Here is a 27,580-nt window from a genome sequence, read left to right on the forward strand (position 1 = left end):
GCATTATTTGGATTCAAACAACTCACTTAAAAAAACAACTTTTTATTAACTCAAAAAACAGACTTTTCGTACAATTAAATAAAGAACCAGCCTGATGAGACAGAGCAGGCAGTGCACTGGACCATCGCAGCTTCCATAAGAACACTTCAGCCTCGTCTCCGTTCTCGTCCTGAGCTCCGCTGGGTCCAGCTGTGGATCCGTCGGGTTCAGACCGATCACAACGAGGCCGAGCTCAGGACAGCGGAGACGAGACTTTTGACAAAACCACATGAAGTTCTGCATCAGATTTCATGCACAAAAATGAAAAAAGAAAAAATTAAACAACTGGCAGCTCCAAAAATAGAAGTTTATCTTATATTACAATCTCTCTTCAAAACAGAATGAAATCAACGCTGATTAAGTGTAAACTTCATATACATCTATATTTTATATCACATACATCTTCATTCTTCTTAAAGCGAAATATCAAAATAAAAACTTTCACGTTTGATTCATCAACCAGGTAGATAAGTACCGTTCAATCCAAAATGAACTGAGTGTACCACGAAGAGGACATTGAATAATCCTACCAGCTTTTATTTTCTGACTGTTGAAATCACTTTCAGCACAAATGCTCTGATCTCGTAACCACTCAAATGAATTTGTCTTAATAATAATTCAGATAAAAGAAAAAGCTTGATGCACAAAGCTGCAAAGTACAACCTGGTGCAGACGGCAGGAACCAGGACGTGCTCCATGACGTACCCTCATTGATTGATTGATTTATTTCAAAGTATTCAGATGAGATTCTGCAGCTGAAACATTGGGTCTGGCTGCAGGAAATGTATGGCCCGACTTAGATTATAGATGATAACACTTTGATATAACAATAGATAATATTTTTATCACGCTTAATTGCAAACATGGGTAACAAATGAAAGCAAATACGATATATATATATATATATATATATAAATATATAAATACATATATTGCTATTATAGATTTCTTCATTGCAATTCAAGAAAAGTTTAAATCAGTTTAAATCAAAAAAATTCACAAGATCGGTCAACACAAAATGAAGCATGCATTCAAACAAGGCATTCTGTTGTGGAAATATTGCTTTCTTTTTTTTTTTTTTTTTTTTTTCTGAGGATGTAAACATTAGAACATCACTTGCGAGTCGGATGAGAAATGTGACCTGTCGTATTTAAGACAAAGTGGTCAATCAGTGCAAACATTCTCCAGACCAAGAGTAATGAAGAATTAAATACAATTTTTATCTATGAAAATCACACTCGTTGGATCTTGAGGGATGTGAGATGTGGAAAAATTTGTCCCGAGGGGCAAAGAAATGAAAAACGTAACCTCAGCAAGAAAGAAAATCTAAATTATCTTCAGTAATTGTTCAGAACTTTACTGCAAAAGCTCCTTTTTTTTTCTGTCTGCAACAGACTTAGTGTCAGAACCTTTCAACACTAAAACCTGCAGCTTCGGATAATGTTGTGGGCTGACTGGTTCTTTGAATAAAAGGTTTCTCAGTTGTCGAAGGAGCCGTGTGTCGGCTGCTGATGACCGAACGTGTTGACTGTGAAAGCTCCACTTAAAGCTGCACTTTAAAAACCATGCAAACTAACCCCACCGAGGTGTAACTTCAACTTTCCTTTGAGCGGAGCCGTTGATGAAGCAAGCAGTGATGCATCGACTCTAATATCAACAGTGTGCGACTGTTAATTGCAGTGTTTACTAGTTAGTTTTGAACAAACCAATGTCTGTGAGCGACACCCCCCCCCCCAATCAACAGATGTTTGTGAAACGCTTGTGACCGATTCTAAAAAGGTAGTTCTTTCTCTTTTTCAGTTGCCTGAAGGTAAAATCATCCAGTGAATCAGAGGACAATAGTGAACTGTAGAGGAATCTAATTAAACTTGTCTCATTAATCACCTCAAGACCAATTTATCTTAAAACCACTTCGGGGAACCTGACCCTCAACCTGGAGGGAAAGCTTCTCTACCACCTCTAGATCATTGTTGTGAATAATCTGATGAGAAGGTGTGGCTTGTAAAAAGAAAAAGATGTTTGTCTTAATGATTGAGTTGATATTAGATGAACAACCAACATTTAAAATAAGGAAACACTTGATGAGGCTGTAAATGGCGCCGATGTTATGTTTGGAAGTTATTCTGGGTTTTTTTTCAGGCTGCTGAGCAAAGTGAGAAACTTCTCTCCTCCTGGTCCCAGTGCTGCTCACACTGGAAGTGCTTGTGTGCTCACACATACGCTCACACATCAACACTGAGCCATCCTAACACCTACACACACACAGACGCACACACACACACACACGCACAGACGCACACACACAGACGCACACACACACACACACACACACCAGTTCCTCCCTCCGTCTCCCTCCTGCCGTTAGAATCCTGCTGAAGTTTTCTCCATCAAACTTCTCAACTTCAGGCTTGAACAACAGCAGGATGGTCTCAGGCCGCGACCCCGTTCACAATAACTGACTGTGTCGCCACTGACTTTTATAAATACTCAGCTTTTCGCTGCAGTTGTCCAGGAGAGCCGGGCTGAGAGGCCTCCGCTGTCTGTCTTTCCTGAGTGGTTGATCACTACATTCGCAGCTGCTGCTGCTGCTGCTGCTGCTCAGTCGATGCGGTTACCGCAGATTGTGAACCGGTCGATCTCCAGCAGATCTTTTTTGGGAGTCCTGTGCTTCAGCTCAGCGGCCGCTTGTGCTTCCTCCTCCTCTTCTTTGGAGAGCGAGGCCGCGGGCTGTTCTGGTTCAGGTGGTGGAGATGGAGATGGAGGACGGACTGCCGGTGCAGCGGGAGAGGCATCAGTGGGCGGGGGAGGAAACAAGTCAGTCCTGGGAGCTGGCTGAGTGGTCACAGAGGAAGAGGAGGAGGTTGAGGAGGAGGAGGAAGAGGAGGATGGTGGACTACAGGGCGTGGCAGGGATCTCATCCACCTTAGATTCACCTGTAAAGAGTAGAAACAGCATCATCATCATCATCTAACATGACATAAGGAGGAGCATAGAAGAGGGTGGTGTCTTCCAGCAGAAACGTTCAGTCGGTAACTAATGCGTTGTTCTGGGTTGAGTGACAGGAAGTGATTCAACGTGCCAGGTCCACGACTCACACAACCTCCACCCGCCTCACTGCTCACATCCAACACGACAGTCTGACTCTGAGCATGCTGCTGCAGCACAGTTGGTTTCCTTTCACAATCCACTGCATTATGTTAAAAGAAAACACTGCAGAGCCTTGTAGCTGTGAGCACACACAGCGTCTCACATTTGCAAAATCAACCAAACAGAATAATTCATCATTTCAGAGAGAATCGAGCAAAGCCGGATATTAACAAGCCTGTCCACAGAGACGAGCGCCCAGCCGCGGGCGATCTGGCTCCAACAAACTTCTAGTTCTCACTGTAGACAGAGCTGAAACAACACTTCACAGTGCAACACACCGAGCATATAGAAAGTATATATACTATATACGTGTGTTTGAGAAATACAAGGTAAATGTTAAATACGATAATGGACGTTTACGAGACATTACAGGACAAAGAGTACGAGCGGATGCGGAGAGATTCAGTTATCGATTCTGCCTTAATTATTCAGTGTTGTTTTGTCTTTTGAGATTCATGGGTCAGATGCTTTCTGCCATGACTTGTGGGACGTGAGGGACATGACAGGAAGTAGACATGTGGCGCTGAATGAGACGACATCACGACTGAGCAGTAATTCCTGGAAACATCTTGGATTCTATACCGAAGATGGAAAAGAGCCAACAAGTGAAATTGATTTCCACGTTGTATTGCCAGTGATTTTTATGTCAACAACATAATGTGAAATGCAGCAAACAAATAAAGAATTATCACCCAGCTGTGGCTGCTCTACAGAGCGTTATAACATCGCTCAGCTCGTTCTTCTGCTTTAATGCTCGGCAACTTTACTGTTGTGATTTAGTTTCGGAGCTCTTTTAAATCCTCCTGCAGCAGGCAGCAGTTTTCAGATTGTTACGTGCACAGAACCAAACAACCGACAAAAAGTTACTGACTAGGAATAATCATTAAATCAAATATTGTTCTGCCATTCTCCAAGTGGTCAAAAGAAATCGGACGTTCCGTGAGCTTTGAAAAACGTGATCCACCGAACGGCTGAAATGTCTGATTCCTAACTGCTCATTGTCCGTGTCTGCCCTCCGGACGAGAACTGTACAGACAGATGGCAGATCTACTGTGTTACGTGAGTCCAGATCATTGTAAAGACAAAGACGTGCAGATGAACACATTTGTGCAATGAATCCACTGGAGCAGCAGGTGAAGCAGGAACCGCCGACCAAAGTAGTTTAATGTAAGAAAAGTGAGCACGGTATCTGAGGTCACTGGTTCAAATCCCGGCCACTGAGAGCGTTGGAGGCAGAAGAAGAGAACATGGATTTTTCTCCGACTCCACATGTTATTATTATTAGTTATTATTCTTTATTATTAACTCGAAGGACGTAGGCTCTTACCCCTGTTTGTTTGTTTGTTTGTTTGTCAGCGTGATGATGCAAAAACTACCAAGTGAATTTCCAACTGCAATTTCTAATTGCAACTTACAAATGTTTTCACCATCAGCTGATCATTTAAGATTTTCCATCCTTTAGATTATAAATTAAAAAGCAGACCTTTATTTCTCTTATTGTGTTGTGTGCCAGTCCAGCTCTTTCATATAACAATGAAAAACAAGGAAAAACAAATTAAAGTTGATATCAGATAAATACTAAAGGCTCCATCACATAAGAGAACAAATCCTGTTTACTTTTGTCCTTTTACAATGATTATTATCCGTCTGAATTACCTCATGGAGCTTTAACTATATATACTATTCAATGTTATATAATTCATCTGCTATTCAAGCAGGAGGCAGAGAGCAACATTATTAATAAACAGGATCAAATCCCAGGACGTCTCATTTACTACTGAAAAGAAGAAGGAAGCTCTTTAAGGTCTTGTGCATTTTTCACACCGATGGTCTGTGATTACAAATCGTTTGCAATTCAAAATGAATATGTTGGATGGAGTATATTCTGGTTGCACAACAGCTAAAACAATTTAGATAAAACTGCAATATATACACATATTATGTATATACAACCAAAATCCATCACAATACACGAGGGTTGTACAATTCCAGGAGTTAGTCTGGTTTTGCTCGATCGTGGGATCCCTGAATGCTCCACACAGCGTAATCAGTGAGAGGAACAGAATGTTATGTAGCTGAGATATTTGAATAATTATGTAAAGTGATTGGAAACTTTCCCCCCCATTAACTGGGTCAACCTGTGTGCGTCTCTTACCTTAAAAAGCCTGACATGGTGATATTTTGCTCCCATTAAATTGATGAACAGATTTTAAATATGATGTCATACAGGGCTGCAGGATGTATCGGGAAACGTATGTTTTCATTATATCCTTATACTAGTGAGTCTTTTTGTCATTTGATGATAAACAAACAGTGTTCGGAGTTTGTTCTCTGAAATCAACTGCCTGCTGTGCTTGTATTCTACAAGCTGATGATTCGGGTGATAATTCTCAGTGCAACAGGGAAATAATGCACCACTGGGTGGAGTCCAAGATTTTGTTGGTCATAAGTGCAATTGCTTTCCGTCTGCCTCAAGATAACAATATGTAAAAGAAAGAAAAAAAAAAGCACTTGACCTTCTGAGAGCAAAATGCGAATGCTTTTTAAAAACCAGCCTTACAGGAGTCTGTGTTTTACCTGAAGGTGTTCGACATCTGGCGGGCTCAGCTTTACTCGGGGTCTTAGCAGAGGAAGATGCAGTGGTGGTGGACGGCTTCTCAAACAGTTTGTCCTCCATGTTGGCTCTCTTGACGTAAACACACGATTTCCCCAGGAGCACGATGCTGTTCAACACTTTCAGAGTAACCATCCTACAAAGGGAGAAGGCAGAGGTGAAGACGGTTCCATCTCTTTCTCTTTCTGCAACAACCATTGTTAGAGTTGAATATATTTTCTTTGGGGGAAAAAACAGCTCTGAGCTAGAATCACAGCTTTAATTTGCAAAAACAATAATCTGAATACATACAAACTTTCAATTCTCTGATGATATTCTTGTGACAAAGTCAAGTTTTTACGAAAAGACGCCTAATATTGTAAAAATACTGATAAAACCTAAATAATAATAACAATTCCCATCCTGTTTTTTTTCCATTAATGAGAAATGTAATTCAGAGCTGAGATGAAACAAAGTTGTCACACTTGAACTGGGCCACAAAAAAAAAAATCTCCTCAACCATCTGGATACAGTCGCCACTGTTCATTCCCCACCACCGTCACCAGGCTGTGCACAATCCTTCTGTGTGTCTGGGCTTTGCTATGAGGGCCAGACTTTGACACCGTTATGCGAGAGAAAGACACATTTGGGTCTGTGGACCAGCGCTCGCTGCGATGGGATGTTTAGAACAACTGAATCTTTGCCACGGCACAACGTTCTGGCCAAGCCACAGCTATTTTTAACTCGGGGGGTGGGGAAGAGCCAGAGATGGCTCGAGAGATGACAACATTGTATTCTTCACCCCGAGGGAAACTCTTCAATGGAACGAACCCAATGGGATCTGGCGAATGAGAGTGAGCGAGGCGGTCAGCGGCTCAGCAGGGGAGAACGTGAGGCCACAGCGTTAATGCTTATGTAACAGCGTGTGTCTGAATCTGAATGTGGGTTTATGACAGACTGTGCATGTGTTAGTGTGAATCCAAGAGACTGCAAGCACGTCTGTGTATAATGGTCATGGGTCTGGGTTATGGAAAGAGTGTCTGTGCATATTTGACAAACTATAAATTGAAATGTTCACTTATACATGTCTCAATAAATACAATGTTCAGATTCAGAAAAATGGAAATTAGATTTTGACCTGAATTTCAATGGTTCAAATCTGTAGTTAAATAAGGAAAGGGAGTGAATAACTACATATCTTATCATCATATTAATCTGCATGAACAACTTAGTCAAATCAGATTTAGCGTTTTAATCTTCTCTTGAGCTTCTTCTTTTGTGAAGCCTTTATTAAAATATATGCAGCAAATGCAAAATGAAAATGTCATGAACGATTACAACAACAGTGATATCAGGCTTAAAGGTTCACTGTATTCTAGGTGCTGGGGCAGAGTAATGAAGAATAAAATCCTGCATCATCGATGAAACAAAACTCAAGACTTACCCAAGATAAAAGAGGAAAACACAAGTGTAGGACAGAGCTCCCTGCACCTTTACTGAAGTCATCACCACTCGGATAAGCTGTTAAAACATTACAAAGCAGAATTAGTTTCAATCTATAGTTTTTCTGGCTCATATTTATGTGCTAATGACTAATTCTCCTGGTATCAATTCCTGGACAGCAACAGACTGCAGCCTGTCTTACCAGAACAGCCAAGGGCAGAGGGATGAATCCCATCCTCCGAGCCACTGAGTCACTGTAGTCAGTACAAGCCTACACAGTGACACACAACACAGATTACAGCTCTCAACAAAACTTCATTGATTAGCTGCGTAGGCTCAGCGCTCTTTATGCAAATACAAGGATGATAATATGAAGAAGAGACGGCCGCTTACGTTCTTCTGTCGACTGCTGACGAGATCGAAGGCCAGGCTGGCTCTGTATTCACTGTACACCTGCAGGGGGGGGAAAGAAAGAAAGCAAAGGATCATATACAGTTTTATAAGAGTGCTACGTGTGTTGGAATGAGACGGGGTCCTTACATCTGCAGTGATGTCGTTGAACTTTGTGATGAAAGCGTGTTTAATAACGTCAACGGCGACTTCAGAGGTGACGACCATGAAGACATCAGGGAACAACACCCACAGGTGCTCTGACGGAAGAACGCAAACAAGATGATATTTTGAAATTAATTTTGAGATGATACGAATACTCAGCAAACCGTCCCTTGATAATATCATCTGCCAACAACACACAAGGTCCCTGATCACTGTTGTTGACGACTGTTATAAAAGCTGCACTTTCTGCTGCACAACCCAAACAACGTAGGTACCACAAGTGCAGAATAGAACATGAGTAAACTACTGGGGACTTGTGACACGAATCCCTCTTTAGCAACACGGAGCTGCAGCTCAGCCAGCGCTCGTACGTCAGTGTTATGATTCCAGCTGACAGGCCACGTCTGTCATCTACTGTGTTTCTGGCTTTGAGCCTGTCAGGAGGAGCTGATTGTTTTCAGAGAGCTGTCAAACTCAAACGCCCAGCTCTCGTCCCTCACTCCACTGTGTCTCATTCACTGAGGTGTGTAGGAGTTTAAAGTCCCCGTGGTGCTGCAGAGGGACGTCGGAAACTTCAGGAAAGCAGCCGCTTAGCAAACTCGTCTGAAATGTTCCTCATGTCGAGCACAAACCCTTGTGCCGGGATTTTAAAACTATGGTGAATACACTTGGGGTAACTTACTTTAATATTTTAAAAAAATATATGCAACTCTTTTGATGGAAAACACCTAATTACCTGGGTTCCATGAGAACTGCTCCATATTCCTGAGACAGACGATGAGCAGGAGCACGTAGCTGGTGAACCGCTCTTTGATATCTGCAAGATGAAATAATCCAATGTGAAATTACCGTCTTTCAACTCTCAAACAATCTGGTAGAGAAAATGTTATGAGAACCAACTGCAGGTCTTCTCTTTCTTTATCTTCAGATGACTTGAAATACTTTGTTTTAATTATTATTATCAATGAGTGAAGCTCTTTCATTAAGCCTTGTGTATTAAATGAGCTACATAAATAAACCTAATTTCCAAAGCTGTGCAAGATTTCAAACAGGTGTGATAGAACGTTTTAAATGTGTATATAGAAATAGAAAAGGCTCGGCTGTATAAGTTTAGCGCACCATTATCTGCATTAATAATACCAAGCTAGTTATGACTTATCTCAGCTCCACAAACAGAAATCAGAGAAAACTGAGAAACCGGCAGATGATTAAGTGCATTGTCTTCTACTGTCATTAGAATACAATTAGTGTGACTGAGATAAAACGATGCTGCCTGTGGGGATATAAGAGGAAACACACAATACATTTCATTCTCCAGCAACGTCTGCACTCATCTTTCAAAGCAAAATGGATTCAGGAAAGCTTCCTATGTAGGGATGAGGAATTAAGCCTTAAATAGTTTCATATATAAGCACAGCGGCGGACGGATCTTAAGAAGGAGAGGATCAGAATGTACCGAACAAATGCACTTGTTTGTAGGACACGTTTTTCAGATGATTTATCCTGGAGTCTCCTGCAGTGACACTCTCAAGTCTGTGAATATCTAATTCTCTGGAGGCTGAGAACATCACAACACACGGAAACATGACAAACGTCCAATTACTTCTTAAGAATAACACTGTGTGTCTTACCACTGTTGGACATTTGGAATAAGTTGTTCTTTTCAAATTTCTTGAACACGCTTCCTTTGATCTCCACAAACTGTGCACGAGAGAGAGAGCAGAGACACAGAAGAATAATTTTAGATAGAAGAATTCACCAAATGGAGAATAATGTTGCAGCTGCATTTCATCACCAATGAGGCAACGTGAAATGTTCTGCTCACAAACAACTAAAGTAAAACTTAGTTTATGAGAACAAAAGCACGTCATTTGTTGGTAATCGTGTACAGTTGTGTAGATTGTGCACTGACGTTGTTGGACATCATGATGGTGAGCAGGGACTTGTTGTGGGAGTTGAAGGCGACGTTGAGGGTGGAGGCTTGGACCATGATGAGGATGGAGTGGAGGACTGAGAGGCAGCCACTCAGGAAAGAAACTCATTTAAAAAGCAATTTAACACCATTAAAACCTTTAACGAGGGATGCAAGCTATCAGTTCCCCCCCCTGAAAACACTACCCTGTGCCCGGCTCATTCACACAAGGTCACTCGGCTAAATCTTTATAAAGTACAGCTTGAAAACGTAATCTCAAATTCTTTAATCGTCCTAAATGTGGGACTAAGAGACACACGTTTTACAAGATGATAGATATACAGTTCACTGAACCTGACTGAGGCTCTGCAGATCATCATCATCCTACTTCCAGACCCGAGCAAAAAATAATCCATTTCTTTCCCTGTAGTTCCAGTGTTTGTGTCTAGCCCAAAGAAAATCAAAGCAAAGCTGATTGTGCTGTTTGTCGACTAAGTTAAGTTGCACTTTCTCTAAAAGCCGTGATTTATCTTCTCCGGTGGTCACAGAGAGCTCACACAGAAATATAACATCACATGAGGCTGTACCTGGACATCGCCTGTTAAAAGTTCAACTATTATATCTTGCTATAAACTGTTTATTTTAGCCAGAAGGATACAGACGTAAAAGACGGCCATGAGGAAGTGAGGGATGACTCCTATACTGTCTCTTTTCCGTTCTTTGGGTTCTGTGGCCGTCCAGTAGAGAGCATCCAGGATGTCTTGACCGAAAGAGGAGAAGAGTCGATCTGCCACCTGACAACAGATACGGAACAATATATAAATAGGTTTCTTTCACACTGCGGAGAATAAAATGTATGAATTGTGAAGCACCTCCAACATGTTGTAGATGATGTAGAGTTTGATGACAGACTGTCCTCTGATCAGGTGGTACATCATGGAGTAGTCGACGTAGTGCATCATGGAGAAGCACAGCACCATGATCAGGCCCTTCAGCACGTCACACACCTGCGCTGGCTGCAGCAGCCGTGACCCGCTGACCACACACACACACACGCACACACACACAACCGTCAACATTGTGGTAAAAACATGTAAACATGTAGAGACTTAAGTACATTGCTGCGTATTTAAACTCACATGCCAACGTTCACAGTGCAGTATGTCCACATGTAACATGCGCACAATGAAGCCTGTCATTTCACTGTCTGGTATAATGTGTGTATGTGCTCAGAAGCACACACATTTTTACACAGCAACAGTGCGGAATGATTGCATGAACACATACACACACATTTTCCCAGACTTAATCCGAACACCTCTGGGAAACAGTGATGCCGATGAAGCCAATGAAGACGGAGAGAGGACCTCTAATTTAATGATGCACTACCAGACCAGTACGCCTGCTCATTATAAAGCCTCTGAATGATCTCTGTAAATTATCCCACATGAGGAAACAGGAGTGCAACACATACAGAGGTGAATAATTCACCTCTGTTCAAAACGAGACGACCGGCATGTAGAGAAAGGCAACAGGTAGAGATAACACAAACAAAACAAGATATGAAATATTAAAGCTAGAGTCTTTTTTATTCTCGAAGTTATCTCATTCCTGAGATGTATCTCTTTTTAATACGTTTCTGTTGTTGGTCAAAGCTTCCGCTCGGATAAGCTGAAATCTTCGTCGTTCTTATCAACCCAACAGACTGCACAACAACATTTCCTATCTGTGTGAGGGGCTATCTTCATGTTTTCATGGAGGAGTATATATATTTTAAGCAAAATGAAAAGCCTTTTTGTAAATGTTTAAAATGGTGTTGGACAGTCGACTACTTGGGAGGAAACACGCAGGATGTAACGGGATGTAACGAGCTTCCAACATGTGCAGCTTTTGTAATTAATGGCAGCAGCAGCAGCTTGGGAGCATGTTAAGCGCAGGGCTGACAAATCCATAGGACCGGTTATTTAAAATTTATGACAGGGATAACCGGGAAGAGCCAGAGAGCTTAATTCCAACACATCCTGCATATTTTCCATGTCAGCTGTGTGACTGGTACTGTGTGACTGCAAACACCACGAAGCACGGCAGTAGAAATATGTTTCAACTACTCACCACACGGGCTGTGGAAATATTACGATGTTTAATAAAGGAAAGGTTCCCTCTGATTCTTACCTGCTGATCTGATTGTTACATCACGATAAAACCGAATTACAAAGGTTTTATTTTACCACACAACAAATACTTCAACTGCCACCAATAACAGAAGTACTACTCTACTACACTTTTCTGCTACATCACAGCTAAGTGGTGCACAAGACGTGGCAGGAAAACAGTGAGCTGATCTAAAAGCCATCATTACCTTTATTAAGTTTAGCTGCTGTTGATTAACAATGGAGCTCCTCCTCAGCCTTAACATGAGACAGGTAGAAAAGAAGCCATGCTCCACATGCGAGGGGTGGAGGGAGTGGTAGGAGTAGATACGTGAACTATTTTAGGGGGCGACTTCGAGCAGAGTGAGGAAAAATGGGCCGAGTTAAGAATAATGTGTAAATTAGCTGAAACAATCTGAGCGTCTTCAGAATCAGTCGAGCACGGAGCTGCGAGAACAGGAGGAGGTGAACATCTGCGGCTTTGTCTAAAGAATAATAGACAATGATTGCACCAAAGATATGTCGCCGTGAATGTACAATTACTCACTCCGAGTAAAGACTTCAATTCATTAAGGACTAGTGTCATGGCCTTTATTGGATTCTCTCATATCTATGATACTTCTGACAAAACAAAAGATACAGATTCAATATAAGAATAGACTGAAAAAGCAATTTCAGGAAGATGCTCCAGTGGTGTTCATGATTTGTATGTGTTTTTTCCTGAGGCTACAGCTCCATCTAGTGGTCAGACAATCGTGTAAAGAAGTGGTGGTCCTTCACATGATCTACATCTTAATTTAATCTTTCTCCACGTCGTCTTATTTATTAAGTGTTGTTCTTACAAGCAGAGGCTGTGGGTTCATGACAAGTTCAGATGAAAATGACAATCTTAAATTTCTTGTTTCGTTTGGCCGAAAATACAAAGTTATTAATTTTATAATGATATAAAACAGTAAAACTAATTTGAATTCAGCTTCAGTGGTATTCAGATGTTAAAGGTGTGAGAAGAGAGTAACCTCCTCACGTAGCATCTGATTCCGAACACAGAATCTGTGGATGCAAAGCTGCTGCAGCCAGCGGCCACTGCGTCCTGCACAAAGCAGTCGTCACTATCTCTATTCTACTCACGTTATCTGCATAACACACATTATGCCTGAGAGCAGTCAGCTATGTGCTGCATTTCCAGTATCTGTAACTATGTGCCTTTTATACTGTATTAGCCTGAAAAGTGGGATTAAAACTCAGGACCAGAGAAAGAAGAGAAAGCTTCATTTCTGATACAAGACCGTGTTCGAGAAGCTGACTGCTGAGCAGAAAAAAGCCAATTTGCTTCTGTCGAGCAGCTGGGGATTTAAGTTTTCTCTTAAAAACTGCTGCAGAGGGATGCTCTTGAAAAAAGCAAACTCCAAACTGATCCAGAGAAGCTGCTCGATGACCAGAGGTGGAAGATCTGATTCAGCAGGCAAACTTTGAGCCAGTTTGAACGAGTGCAGCCGTACAAGCAACACAGTGATGAGAACGAGCATGCACTCTCAGCAGAACCTCCCTGGCCGAGCTCCAAAAAAAAAAAAAAAAAACCCCAAACAAAAACAGGTCTTGTGAGGAACCAACATGGCGGCTTTGCCTTGGGAGAATGGGACATGATGTGCGATGCCAAGCTGTACATTAACAGACACAATGGAGATGGAGAGAGGCTGGTGAATACACGTGAAACCAGGTTCATGACAGTGAATATTCTGATAATCATGAAGCCACGAGAGGCTGGTGGGAGCGTACCTGCTTCTTCTGCAGTAGGGGCATGTACGTGCCCTGCAGGGGGGGAGGAAGGCAAGGGCACAATCAGACAAAGAGTCAGAGAGGGTGAGGCGGGCAGGGGGGTGAGGCAGTGTCCATCAATATTCAAGTTCAGTATCATGTTGGGTTTTTCTTTTATTCATTGACATATTTGTTAATGTGCATTTAAAGTAAAAATTGCAGTTAAACAAACTTTTACCAAAGCACCTGAATTGACAGTAATGAGTGATGGGGGTGATGTGAGAAACCTACAGGGCCTGAACAAGACACACACACACACACACACACACACACACACACACACACACACACACACACACACACACACACACACACACACACACACACACACACACACACACACACACACACACACACACACACACACTGTCTCGGGGCTTTTTCTTCCCTACATGGAGAAGCAATATACTTTTGTGGTGCACAGAAAATATACAAACAATTTAAATCTGGTATAAAATGACTGGATACTGACATTCAAAGCCTAAGTGGAACAGCAAGCTTTACTAATGGGTGTTTTCTTTAAACTGTGAATGACCTTTTCATGCAGGCTTCAGCTCAATACAAGTTTCTCAATATCATTAAAAAGTACCTGAGTACGAGAAGAAAAAGAAGTTCTGCAGAAGTCAAACAAGCGAGATAACAGTAATGTAGGTGCATTTCTTCTACTGCTGAGTTCTGCTGCTAGTGTGCACTGAACATAACAGAGTTATAAAAGCTACAGAGAAATTGTTAAACCAAATCAATATTCCAACACTTCTGTTCCTTGCCCCTTTACAGATCAAGATTGAGCCACTGAACTCTGTACCACCTCGACCACAACCTTTCCAACTTGCACAAACACAAATGCATTTGCATCTGAAAGCATTTTAAACGGTTGTTATATCTTATAAGTAGATTTATGTTGAGACAGTATTTTTATGTTACAGGCAAGAGTGTGAGAAGAACGTGAAGAGGCTCTGACCTGAAGCCACAGCACGGCAAGGTGAGGAGGCGAAGCAGGGCCAGCAGCACCCTGATGGGCAGCAGCGTGAAGACGTACAGGAAGGCGTCGACACACAGGAAGAAGCCAAAGGTCATCAGCTGGAAAAGTCACACAGCAACAACTCCGAGTCAAACAAAGTCTGTCAGTGTGAAGAGATTTGCAGTAAGAGAAACCTCCAAGTTACTCAACGATCGCTCGTCATGAAAGACAAACAAGTATTTATGTATTTATGTATCCAACAAGGACAAGAACTGTAATAGAGCTAAAACCTACTGACCACCACGTAACACAATATGAACCAAACCCAGTAAGGTCACAGACATACCTTCACTGTCTCCAGAATTCTGACAGTCATTGCCTCGACATCTTTATTCCAATATTTCACACGCAATGCATTTAATGTATCCAATGTCTTATTGCTGCTCACTGAGAAAACATGAGGGGAGAGTATTGGTGGGAGCAGGAGGGAGGGTTTGGTTCTCATTGGTGGATTCTGTTTGACTTTTCTTGGGGCCTTGTCAGGTACTCATGAAGACGGTAAGCTCGCTTAACTCAGTGAAATCAGTGAGGGCCGTGATGTTTACACACATTCCTCTGCTGCCCCAAAAGAAAACTCAAACCAGTGGGAGCTGTGTTCGTAAAGGCTTCACCTGTTAACGCACGTTTCTGCAGAGAGAAACTCAACTCTTCAAAATAAGACATTTATACTAAGTGGAAACATGAAGGGTGATCACGATATCTTCAATATGTCATATATAACTGGAGTCGCTCTTCAGAATTGAAAACGTATAGATTTGTGCACTCAGTTTGTTAATCAACAACTATTTTGATATTCAAATAATCATTTTAGTCATTTTTCTAATTTGTTCACAGTTTCTCAAAAGTGAGAATTATCTGTTTTGTACCTGATAGTAAACTACATGTGATTTTTGATTGTTGGTCAAATAAAACAAGGTTTTTCAAAACATCAGGGAACTGAAATGGAAATTTTTCATTATTTTCTTAGAAGAAAGAAAGGAGATTTATCCATAATGAAAATAATCCCTCGTCACACACTTGAAAAAGTAATTTACTTTTGTTAAATGTATTAAGACCGGTTATGATTTAAGATGCATTTAATAAAGTGGTAGTTGAGTATAAGTTATTCAAAGAGATCCCACTGACATATAAAATATACAAGTCTTATGAGTCAACAGTGCCCCCTGCTGACTGATGAGAAGAACAACAAAAATAAACTGGTGACCTCATAATATTTCCTGACACCAGTGATATTTTTTGTTTTGGTATAATATTGTTATTATTGGCACATTTTTGTTTCTTCGTGCAAAAGAATATATTGAACAATATTCACTAATCTATATGGTTCTTATTAAATCAACAATTAGCAAAAGAAATATGAAAATAATATAGATATCATATGTTGACTGAAGTCGCTCATTCTAAAACAGTTATGTGCTGATTGTTGTGGTCTGTAAACATCTTGTCTGAGCTGACTGACATTAGACGGATGAAGAGAACCGGAGGGAGAAGGGGTCAGCTGGGGTCGGGGTCTGTATTGCACCCTACCTTCTCGAGTTCCTTGGGAATACGCATGCATGTGTAAACTCTCTCTCTGCGCTCCGTGTACTTTGCCTCATTGTGTTCCAGGAAGTATCCTCTGGTGAGCTCTGTGCAGATGAAACGTGACAACGACGGATCTGGAACAACACAAGAGCAACAGTGTGAGCACGAGGCCATTGTCTGCAACAATTACAGCCACAGCTATCAACACAATGAGGGCGCCAACCGCTGGAGAAACGCACTGCAGAGTGAAAGAGGGGGAAACTTCTCTGGGCTAGGTTTTTTAGCTCACTGTGATTAATCAAGATCTTTGTAACATAAGTTTGTTCTCATGTCAAACTAAATTATTTGTAAGGAGGAAAAGTTAAGTGAAGTTTTTTTTTTAAAACTTTATAATGGACTTGAAATGTTCTGTTGTGCTGCTATGGCTGAAAACCTCACAAAGAATACAGAACCATCTGTTGACCTGTAACATTATTAAATTAAGGATCATTGAATTATTGAGGATTAAAACAGAACAACAGGTTCAATTATTAAAAGTTGTTGAATAATTAATTACTTGAAGACATCTCCTCGTGTCCGTCATGAACAGAACCAGTCAACGGTGGGAAACTTTTTTTTCAAGGTTTTGTTGAATCGTCTCAGTGTGAGTTTCCAACAAATGCCCCCACACGGTCTTTTAATCCTTTCCACTTGACTTCATCCTGTGAGAACCCGTCATGCTTCATAAACCGAAGACAAGGACGAGCTCACTGTTTATTAAACACCTCTTGACCCGACAGTGACATGTTGGCTCAACTGCCAACAGTTCTGCTGTTAAAGTCACGGAGAGAGCTGGAATACACTGAGGTTTAATGGGGTCAAAGCAAATTCCCTCATTTCCTTTTTCTTCACGAAAACGAAAGTTCAATATCCTGCGATAAATTGTTTACGCCTTGTTGCCGTTGATACAGTTTTTGACGGCTCATGAAGAAGAGTTTAAAACCACGACCTTCACTCTTTAAACTTTACAGACATTAAAGTCACAATCATCAAGATAATTATTAATATCCACAGTTTCACGTAAATTAAGCACACAGAGACATTTTATTGTAGGTATTTTCAATAAATTCATACATGTTCCCTCTTGTGCAAATGTTATTTACACTACTTTATACTATTTGTACTTCCAACTGCCGGACGTGTACTTCAGAAGAGTGAGCCTGACATGAGATGTGTCCTTGTTCTTGATTAGATAAAATCACAAAGTGCACAGTCAGATGAGAATCACGGGAGTTTGCAGGACACAAAAAAGGCGTAAGAGACTGTGTGTGACTGTCCCTGTGTCTTTGGACTGATTGTGTTTTTCCTGTACAGTTAATAAAGCGTGTCTAAATACAGTGGAGACAGATGTCTTCCTTAACATCTGTGTGTCACACACAAACACGTGCAATCTGGCACGGATCCTAAAAGATGACTTGTTGGATTATAGAGAAAACAAACTTTATTCTCTGTCCTTGAATTAGAAAATAAAACACGTTTCACTTCCTGGGACGAAGCTGAAGTCTCCGATCGTCACGTGCACGAAACAAAAACTTGTCAGAAAAGAATGAATTCACTCACTAACAAGTTTGAAACGATCATAACGTCACCGGTGTCACAGAAGATTAAAAACACAACACAGAGGTACAGGAGCTCCGGTGAGGAATGAGATGCAGAGCTGGAGTTAAAGTGTTTCTCCACCGGGCCTGAGTTTAACATGTGTGACTCTAAACACCAGCAGCTGTTCACATCGAGTGTCTGCAGACTTGTTGAGCAGGATCCTCGTTCTCACGGTTCAAACCCTGAAGTCGCAGCAGAGTGACCGTGAAGCCGAATCACTGTTTATCAGCAGCTGCAGCCGCGGAGAGTTACGTCGGTTACCTGCCGATGATTCGCGTTGTTCCCTCCTGACAGCGCTGATGTCGTAAACCCCCAGAGTCTCCGGCAGCCCGGCAGTCAGGCCAGCTTTACCCGACCTGCGAGCGTCCTCCCACGGCCTCTTCTGCCTCCGGCTCGGCTCCATTTCTGCTTCTTTCTCCTCCGACAGTTCGCTGCCCGACACGTCCGCCATCTTTACTTCCGGCCGCCGCGTCGCGCTGTGCCGCGTCATCGCGGCGTCGGTCACAGGTAAACAGCGTAAAGAACGTAAACAGCGTAAAGAACGTAAACAGCGTAAAGAACGTAAACAGCGTCACCAGGTTGGATTTTAATCATAATTAAAAAATGATTAATAGATGAAAAAGTGAAGTTTTATCAAATAATAAAAATCATTTGGTTTAATGAATAAATACATTTGACAGTTTCTTAAACATAATAAAATAAATATTCATCAGTTTTAATCAAATCAAATAGATTCAGTGGTTATCTATAAATATTAAGTGTTTTTTTAAATAAAATAAATACATGAACTTTCACTCGATTATTCAAATTGAGAAGAGATTATTCAAGATACATGAAGATTGATTAATTTTAAAATTATAAATAATAATCACCAAATGAGTATTTCAAACAAATAAATACTCGACTGTGATGTGGGATTAATTAAACAATAAATAAAGATCAAAATGTTTTATCATAAAACATATGATATAATATTATACAAATCTTTTTTAAATATAGTTTTTAAAGGTGTTGGTTACACAAAATCTGGCTAAATGCTTAAAAAACAAACTCGAAATTAGGAAACTTCTTCGTTGTCCTTTGACGGAGAGAAATGAGCTGCCTTATTGCCATGATACCATACAATTAATTAAAAATATTCAGGTTTAATAATATTATAATATATATATTATAGTATTAATTTCTCAATTAATATTTAAACAGCCAAATCTTATGCCTAATAATAATAGTTGTTTGCTTTGCAGTAAAATAAATTCAGCTCTTATAAGAAATGATTTGATATTTACAGTTTTGATGTCTTATTTGAATCTTCTCTGCAACATGAACAACACATGACAGTTTGAATGTTGTTGCAGTACCATGTCTTCCACTTGGGGACGCCAGAGTTCCATCAAACCTTCCTGGACCTAAATTCTACCCAACAACAGCACCGAGGCCTCTCCTGATGAAGATGAGGAGTATGTGCAGAACTTTGCAGAGGAGGACTGAGTCCATACTAATGTTCATGTTCCAACTTTCGATCATCACTCATCTGACTCTCTGCTTGAAACAGGCGCCGACGTGAGAAACACAGAGGAAAGAGTTTTATCACATCAACATTTCATTTTCAAAATCCTAACATTTACATTCCTAGCATTGCTAAACCAACACTGACATTTACCTGCTTAATGAACAGCAGCAGTGTTCTGAGATCTATATGTGCAACACATTAAAGGTTAAATCCACATAGAGATACTCCTTCGTGTTGTGATATTTCCCAGAATGCTTTTTTGTAAGTTCCGAGGTGTTAAGAGGAAGAAGCACAATTCAATCAAAAATGAATGTGAGTGCATATAAATGGACGCAGACAGTTAATTAGTTTTTGAATACTCATGCATGATCATTTGAAAACACAGTCTGATTAATGGCTGCAATGCATTCTGGTCTTTTGAGGCTTCTTTGGTTGTAAATCTCTTCTTTCTGCATCTTGTGCAATAAATGTCTTCAGGTATGAAAACTTAATGTCCGCAGCGAATCGCAGCTCTGGGAAAGAAGATTCTTGCGTCACTGTTCTGAGCAACTGACGTCAGAATCTGCTTTTGATTTTCTGAAATCATTTTCTCTCGTTAAGATAAATCGTGATAAGTTTTCTTTCACCTGATATCAACAGTGACAAGAGAAAAATACAACGTTAGTCCACACGTACGGTTTCTCCAGATCGAGGCCATTCTTTTAAACTGAAGCGGGGGATGAAACTGTACCGTTCCAGAGAACCAACCAACGTGACATCTCCCTGACATCGGAGAAAAAAAAACATCTCAATCACTTTCCACGAGTCCACTTCTTGGTTTTTCTGGAGCCTTCAGTCGTGCTGTAGACATCCAGTTGCCATGGAGATATAGATTGAAGATTTTCCTGAACACTTCAAGGACTTCTCACGCAGGTTGGACGAGGCAAAAAAAAAAAAAAGAAAGAGACAATTTTCACGACAACAGGGCAACTTCATCTGCGGAGGGGAAGGTCGTCGGGTTTGATTGAAAGCTCTGAAAAGCCACTAAGTAGACCCTGTTTTCGTCGACTTGTGCTTACAAGGTTAAAAACAAACTTTCCCTTGACTCTTCACACAATTCACAGCGAATCGATGATGGTGAATTTTAACAAGAGACAGAAAAAGAGTCGACCACACGCAGACTTTCCGCGCATGACCAAATCCACTGTAGCTACTTTTGTAAGCACGGTTTATTGGCACACATAATGGTAAAGCATACATACCAGACATCAGATATGACACTGAACACCTCTGCTATATAATGTACAAATGGTGTCTAATAATACTAGGCTCAAACATATTTAGAAATGTGTTAGCTTCCTTACAAATGCACAAATAAATACCATTAAGATCCAATTGTATAAAGACGTCCGTTGTTGCCTTCTTGCCCATTTTCAAACAAAAGTCCAACAAAAGAGATCAGGGATATAGTTTCGATTCAAAGATTAAAGAACAAGTGTGAACACAAAACACGGGGATCATTTCTGTGGGGTGGATGGGACTTTACCTGTGCGCTGTTTTTAAAATGTAAAATTCTTCACTTATGTCACAGAATAAACAAGAAAACATGAATGTGTGACTGTGTGGTTGTTCAGTAAATTTGTGGCTTTGGTTCTGCACTAGCTAAAGAGGACGAGGGGGGACATTTAAGAGATGTTGTTTTTTTTTTTGTTTTGTTTTTTGACAGAGGCAAACCAGCGTCCATCCAAACCACCCAACAGAAATCGGAACCTCCTGTACAAAAACAAAACAGCTGCCGTATCCAAACTGGTGTCAGGGGCTGATTCACGGTGGACAAAATAGACTCCACCTCTATTTACAGAGCTACAAACCTTGTAACAGTGTTCCCAAACTGATGAACCCAAAGACGGAAAATCAGACTGATGCATTTTAAAAAGTACATATATCAAACAAAATAAAAAATCCTATAAAATCATGCAGGAAAAAGGCTTTAGTATCAGTTTGGGAGTAGGTCGTTAAAGGGAACCAAGTCCAATTTTCGAGGAGGGGAGGGAGGGGGGAGAGAGAGAGAGAGAGAGAGAGAGAGAGAGACAAAAAAAGAAAATCAACATTAATGCATCAACGCGTGTCGGCAAAGTTCACATACTGATCGGCAAAATTACAAGGTGATTGCAAAGGATTCTGAGAGAAGCAAAAATACCAATAGACTACGAACACAATCAAACTGGTTTGCATGAAATCACAATCTGTGACGACCGCAGCAAAGTGGAGAAATCAATCCCGGGACGTGATTTTCCCTCGTTTGTAAGGAGTCCAGAGCGGTTGAGAACTTTTATTTCCTCTTAATTGGAAATGGAAATAAACAGCAGCAGCAGAAACAAACAGCCGGGTGAATTTTCAATGAAAAATTCAACTGGCCTCCTTTTACCGATGTGGCTCTGGTAGCTGTTAAAAAACTTTTTTGTTTTATTTTGTTTGTTTGTTTTTATTCCTCTTCTTTTCTTTTCACTGTCTATTGACGGCGTGATGACTTGTGACCTGCGGGTCAACCAATCACAGCTGTGGTATTCCACGAGAGGAGAGGCCTGGAACAGAGGGTCCGGGGGGGGGGGGGCGGGGGGTGGGTGGATTTGATCTGGAATTCTCCACTGCATTCTTGAAAAACAAAATGTATTTTTATTTTATTTTTTTACATTACAGTTGCATACGGCTTTGTATGCATCTCATGTCCGAGGATTCTGCTGTGCAATGCTGCCAGTTCTCTGTGTTCTCCGAGATGTTACAGTGATTCATAGAAGAAGAAAATATCCAGGATGGACAGATTTTGAGTTTGCAGACGGGGGGGGGGGGGGGGGGGTCGGGGTCGGGGGGTTGATTCTGTAAAATGTTGTGAGGCGTATAGAAGCACTGCCCAAAGGGGAAGGGGAGAGGTTAAAAAGTCCATCTGTTGCTTTCTTCTTCTCTTGTTGTTTTACTGTGAGGGCTGCGGCGCTGTGCTCTCAGGCTTGCTGTCCTGGGTGGCGGGGGGTTTGCTGCTCCAGGGGCCGTTGTTGCCGAGAGCCGGGGAGCTGTTGAAGTCGTCCTCGTCGTCCAGGCCGTTGGTGGCGTCGTACTGCGTGTTCTCCAGACGGGTGATCAGACGCTCATCCTCGTCCCCGAACTCGCCGCCCATCAGGGTCGGCTCGCCCACCACCATCACGTCCTGCAGAGACGGAGACAGAGAACAAACTTACAAACTGAAAAATGTAAAAGAAAAGAAGACATGATGTTGATGTTTGTGGCTACAGACTTTTTAAAATCATATTTAAGCTGCGTCCTTTTCTTTGTTACACAAATAGTTGTGATACTTAAAAACTCACATTTATTCACTAATGAATTAAACTATTTGAATGTTGGCTTTTTTACGATGACTGTTTGCTGCTGAGTTACATTAAATCTTTAGTTTTTCCAGTGGAGTTCTGAATGGGTTCACATAGCAAAGTGCTTCTCAAAGTTCTCTCAAAGTGTTGGAAACAGTCTAAAACTCCAGAAACCCACTTTTTGTTTATTCCAAACAGTTTTAAATGATTGAAGTCATCCAGTTTAAATACTGGTACTCATATATTCTAACATGTGTTTTTAGTTTTGATTCAAAATTTATATGAAAGAAAAGAAATTCATCTTTTTTTTCTCGTCCTCAAATTTAAGTATCATCTGAAAATCAAGTAAACACACGTCCAACCAAAAATACTTTTATGATGACACTGACTTTATTTCAAATTAAAAACAGATTTGCTTATTGTCTAATGTCGATGAGCGGAAAAGCTTTTTCAGCTTTTAAAACAGAGGCTGAAACATTTCACAGTATCATAAAAATATTTACCAATTCCCGCCTCTTGACTCGGATCTATTTACGTGTGTTTACCACTTGGTTTCTCAGCTGTATGAGGAACCCCCCACAAAGCATCAACACTGGACCCCCTGCTCGTGGTGGAATAACAGGAGGAGTGTGTTTATAGGTGAATCCACTGAACCCGACCCTCTGGAAGCTCTGTGTGCAAATGAAACCTTCCCCCGTGCAGAGAGTGGATTCCCCCGGCGCTCCGTACCCACCCCCCCCAATCGATACTCATCATGTAAGACATATTTCACAGAGACGGTCGTCTCACAGCGGGTCAAGGAAGGAGAGGAGAGAGATTTATCCGTTATCCACTGATATCTGTGACGTGAAGGATTCCTGACGCAGCTGCACGACTACAAGAATTCCTTTACATTTCATTCACAAAGCGATTCTGCTGATAAATAACACACCGGAGAGTCATTTGTGAATTCAAATATTTGTCAATCGTCTCTGAATCACGGACGGATTCCTTTGTTTACACCACGTCTCTGGATCTCATCTTCCTCTGACTGACTGAGCGTCTCCCTGCTGGCGAGCCCCCAGCACCACCCACCGTAACCCGGGAAGAAGCTGTACAGTTAAATGGAGCGCATGCTTCACTGGTCATGTGTGTCAACGCTGCCTGGCTCAGGAGAACTCGCTCGCCTCTACCATCTCCTTTTGCAACACACACACACACACAAACACACACACACACAAACACACACAATTGCACATGTGCTAACTGGCACATAAACCCAGATAAGTTTCACACCTTAGCACACGACCATGCACGTGCACACAAACGCAGGCAAAAGCACTTGAATGCATACAGAGATTATCACTCTACACAACAAACAAACACACACACACACACACACACATCACAAGCCTCGAGACTCGGAATCTAACACGCAAACCCAGATTTGTACACAAAAATCACACAGAACAAACACGCATGATCACATCCAGCAGGCGTTGATGTAAACATACAAACAAGACGAGACAACTTCACACAGTCCCCCCCCTCCCCCCCCCCGCTGCAACACTCACACACACACTTTGATGAAGACCACCAATGGGGAGAAGCGGTTTATTTATTCAAGCCCCCCTAGCGACCACTTCTACACCCCACTATGCCTTAATCAGGCTAATTAATTTAGGTGAGCTTTTCAACTAAATGACAATATCCACACTGATTTGTCAATTTGCATAGCTAATTAAGTCATTAGCTAAAAACGTACTGATTGCCAACAAGCCTTGCATTCACCATCTGTTCCTGTGAGGAGGCCTGTCAACCCACCTCTGGCCAATTTTGGTTCCACAAAAAAAAAAAAAAAAAACGTCTCTCCGACAATCACAGCTGGCAGTTAGCCTGAGACTGGGGTGTGCTAATTGTCGGCTAATTAACACTGTCTACTCGTCTACTCATCTCGTTAAGAGTTAGCCCCTGCGTTAGCTAAGCGGCGCGGCTTTGAATGGGCCAACGCGGCGATGATGAACGCCTCCATTCACTGCTGTGTCATTAGCGTTAGCCTGGAGGACATGTTTGCTCCTCAGGCCTCCGAGGCAACAAGTGGGAATATTTAGACGATGTGGCGGGAACAGTGTTGCTGGTGCAGAAAAAAATTAATTACTTGAGCTAACTACCCTGATGCACAACAATGTTTTCAACATTCTTCATCTTTTCTTTATTGAAATTAAGATCATATTCCTCTATTCTAGTCAGATGTGTTGCAAATGCAAACATCGCAATTTCTTTTTTACATATCACCACATTCAAAACTGCTCTTAGTTACTGAGCCCAGAATCTCTACCTCCTGTGTCACTTTTCTAAAAACAAAAAAAAAACAGAACGCCACAAAATACAACTTTAAATCTGAAGATCTGTGATAATATAGATTTTTATTTTTCAGTCAACATATATCAAAACCTTTGAAAGGACAAAATGTAAAAATGTGTCGGTCCACTACAGTGTGTGTTTTTGTTAAAGAAGAAATTGAGTTATATATGAATAAGTTATATTGGGTTTTGGATGCATATTCAATATTTCTTTGTGAATTAGTTCATTTTTAGATTTAGTCTTTTTATTGTATTCATGAGAAATAAGTCATATTCTTTCAGGTCTATAATACTCAACACAATAAAGCTTCAAATCTAAGCGGTGCTCGGTTTAAAGAGTAATTCCGTCACCTCGGAACTGGGATTAGAAACTTGGCCTTGTATTAAAGTTTACAGACAAATATTAAACACTAGTCTTTTACTTCTTACACTGTGGTATTGCTACTTTTACTTCAGAACACAATCAGAGTACTTCTTCCACCACAGTTAACTCACAACATTGAAAATGAGAATCAACTGTAACCACTGGAGGTCAGTGTTGATCGTTCTATGAACGCCCTGCACCTCCTCAACAACCCCCACCTTCCCTCACCCACACCTCCTCTCCTCCAGCCGCTGGTACCCCCCCCATCCTCCTCCTCCTCCTCCTCCTCCTCCACCACCCCCCTTTCCCCTTGTGAGGGTCCACTCCTTATTGTCATTGGGCTCACGTAGGCTTGTGCTCAGCCACAAACGAACAACTTCTCAGACAAAGACAGCAGGCGCGCAACATATGTAACCAGCATGTTAGCAGCCACGCCACTGCCAGTCTTTAAGAGGCGTGTGAATGCAAGAGGCATGAGTGCTACAACTGGTGTGTGTGTGTGTGTGTGTTTGTGTGTGCATGTTGGGGTGAGGTGGGTGGGGGGCTGGAGGGAGGAGCGCTGATGGAGTATACTTTGTGCATGTGAAGGAGCGCAGGGGGTGGAGGGTATATACAGATATCAGTGATAATGAGAGCTGGAATAGAGCCAAACTGCCTTCTAGAGAGAAAACAATTGCACATGCCGTGAGTGTGAGAGTGTGTGTGTGTGTGTGTGTGTGTGTGTGTGTGTGTGTGTGTGTGTGTGTGTGTGAGAGAGAGAGAGATCTACATTATGTATGTGTGAGATGGAGAGAAGCAGATACATGAAGAGAGTGAGAGCAACAAATCTGAAAAGATGACAGGACAGTAACTACGGGACAGAACGATGTGTGTGTGTGTGTGTGTGTTTGTACTCGTGTGTGCAGATAGAGTGTGTTCTTTAAAACCGACTAAAACCTCAGGTGCGTTATATTTTCTAGTCACGTGTCCAAAGAGAAAGAAGTCAGAGTTATAAAGTGACACGTCCTCATGGTGTCCCTGTACGGCCCACGACTAGAAATTACATATGTTTAATTAATAAACCACAAAACTAAATAAAGTCTGGTTTTTAATCAAAAGACCGTGAAGGACATTTTGTCAATCACATATTTTATTTGTTCTTTTCATTCTTGCAAAATATATCAACTGAAGGACGACACCTAGTTTTTATTGTTAAGTTTAAACTCATGAAGAAAAGCTTAAAGAAACACGACGACTTGGTTAAATAGTAGAAAAGTCAATGATGTTTCATTTCCTGTATTTATGTTGTTTTTGTTTTGCTTCACACTGACATCACAAACTCTCAAAGATAAAGTGTTTGTATAGAACACAGACGCACCTTTCCCTGATCTTTAAATGCTTCAAACCGTCATCGTACACTTCATTTCTGGGAGACAGGGCTGCTACACGACACACGGTGTGTGAGTATAGAAAAGCATTAGCGCCTTTAAATATCCCATTAAGCAGAATTAGTCCTCGTGCAGAAGATGAACACACATTAACACCCAGCAGCGACCCTTTAACGTCACGTTTGGTCTCGACACACTTTCAACGCAGATGGAGGGACGTGCAGGATAAATAAGTAAATTGGATGCAGCAGTGTAAATATAATACAGTATGTGTGTAATGAACAGCGTATGGAATAAACTCTCTGCAGACAGCAGCGGCGGTGAATCCTCGGGGGGAAACGTGGTGCAACACTCGGCTGTTTAAGAGGCGGTTTAACCTCAAACTGAGTCAAGTGGCCTGTTATGGAGTCATGTAGGAAAATCACGCATTCAAACTCAGGACGGATTATTTTCTGCTTCCTGAGCAGAAGGAAAATAAATGAATAGAATAGAACTGATCAGTATTGGTTTCTCTGTCTGTCAGCAGAGGTCCAGGGAAGAAGCCGTTCAACTTAGGTTCAGATCCGGATCAGTGCACGGATCCAGAATTTATTAATTGTTTTCTTGCATTGTTAACATTGCAAGAGCTTGTTCTGCAGCATTTTTTGCTAATTTCTCAGAAAATAATTTATGATTCTTGTTGGAATAATATCAGAAATATTTGGTGTGTGTGAAATTTGGTGCAGATCCAAATAAAAATCCAGATCAAGTGAATTTAAATGTGGTTTCATACATTTGAATCTACTTATTATTGGTTGGTTAATATTTACTCTTGATTTCGTC

At 41.2% G+C, this 27,580-nt stretch overlaps 3 protein-coding genes across 15 annotated transcripts in view; all 3 read right to left on the reverse strand.

The window, feature by feature from the left end:
• prom1a (prominin 1a) overlaps positions 1–205 on the reverse strand; it is a 62,587-nt gene extending 62,382 nt beyond the window's left edge. For all 3 annotated transcript variants that reach the window (XM_069531010.1, XM_069531018.1, XM_069531009.1), the window contains exon 1: positions 73–205. The gene's annotated coding sequence lies outside the window, so the exon portion shown is untranslated. The remainder of the gene's footprint in view (positions 1–72) is intronic.
• On the reverse strand, positions 27–18,338 carry tapt1a (transmembrane anterior posterior transformation 1a). 4 transcript variants are annotated; one of them, XM_069531029.1, is made up of 16 exons: positions 18,099–18,320; positions 16,203–16,333; positions 14,616–14,734; positions 13,616–13,648; positions 13,451–13,497; positions 10,562–10,724; positions 10,348–10,483; positions 9,690–9,787; positions 9,409–9,478; positions 8,514–8,594; positions 7,763–7,872; positions 7,616–7,675; positions 7,425–7,493; positions 7,224–7,300; positions 5,764–5,936; positions 27–2,972 (listed from the first exon to the last, which is right to left on the reverse strand). In XM_069531029.1, exons 2-16 carry the CDS (start codon positions 16,231–16,233, stop codon positions 2,638–2,640), a joined length of 1,602 nt encoding a protein of 533 aa, XP_069387130.1. In that variant the 5' UTR covers positions 16,234–16,333; positions 18,099–18,320; the 3' UTR covers positions 27–2,637. The 4 variants fall into 4 exon arrangements, with proteins under 4 accessions (XP_069387130.1, XP_069387129.1, XP_019959363.2 ...); XM_069531028.1 differs by lacking the exon at positions 13,451–13,497 and having other exon boundaries at positions 18,099–18,338; XM_020103804.2 differs by lacking the exons at positions 13,451–13,497; positions 13,616–13,648 and having other exon boundaries at positions 18,099–18,338.
• Positions 18,339–20,537: 2,199 nt separating this feature from the next.
• The window catches only part of ldb2a (LIM domain binding 2a), a 77,998-nt gene continuing 70,955 nt past the window's right edge, over positions 20,538–27,580 (reverse strand). For all 8 annotated transcript variants that reach the window (XM_069531034.1, XM_069531030.1, XM_069531037.1 and 5 more), the window contains one exon: positions 20,538–22,528. In XM_069531034.1, the coding sequence (XP_069387135.1) occupies positions 22,298–22,528 (231 nt within the window). In that variant the 3' untranslated portion in view covers positions 20,538–22,297. The remainder of the gene's footprint in view (positions 22,529–27,580) is intronic.

The sequence above is a fragment of the Paralichthys olivaceus genome, chromosome 9, assembly GCF_024713975.1.
Source record: "Paralichthys olivaceus isolate ysfri-2021 chromosome 9, ASM2471397v2, whole genome shotgun sequence".
In the NCBI taxonomy this organism is placed as follows: domain Eukaryota; kingdom Metazoa; phylum Chordata; class Actinopteri; order Pleuronectiformes; family Paralichthyidae; genus Paralichthys; species Paralichthys olivaceus.

Excerpts from the sequence above, each read along its gene's own strand:
- tapt1a (XM_020103803.2), bottom strand. The coding sequence starts at position 18,327 with ATGACGCGGCACAGCGCGACGCGGCGGCCGGAAGTAAAGATGGCGGAC. Across the intron at positions 7,301-7,424 it reads CTCTGCCCTTGGCTGTTCTG|CTTATCCGAGTGGTGATGAC; the intron begins GTAAGACAGGCT and ends ATGTTTTAACAG. Across the intron at positions 5,937-7,223 it reads GTTTTCCTCTTTTATCTTGG|GATGGTTACTCTGAAAGTGT; the intron begins GTAAGTCTTGAG and ends CTCCCTTTGTAG.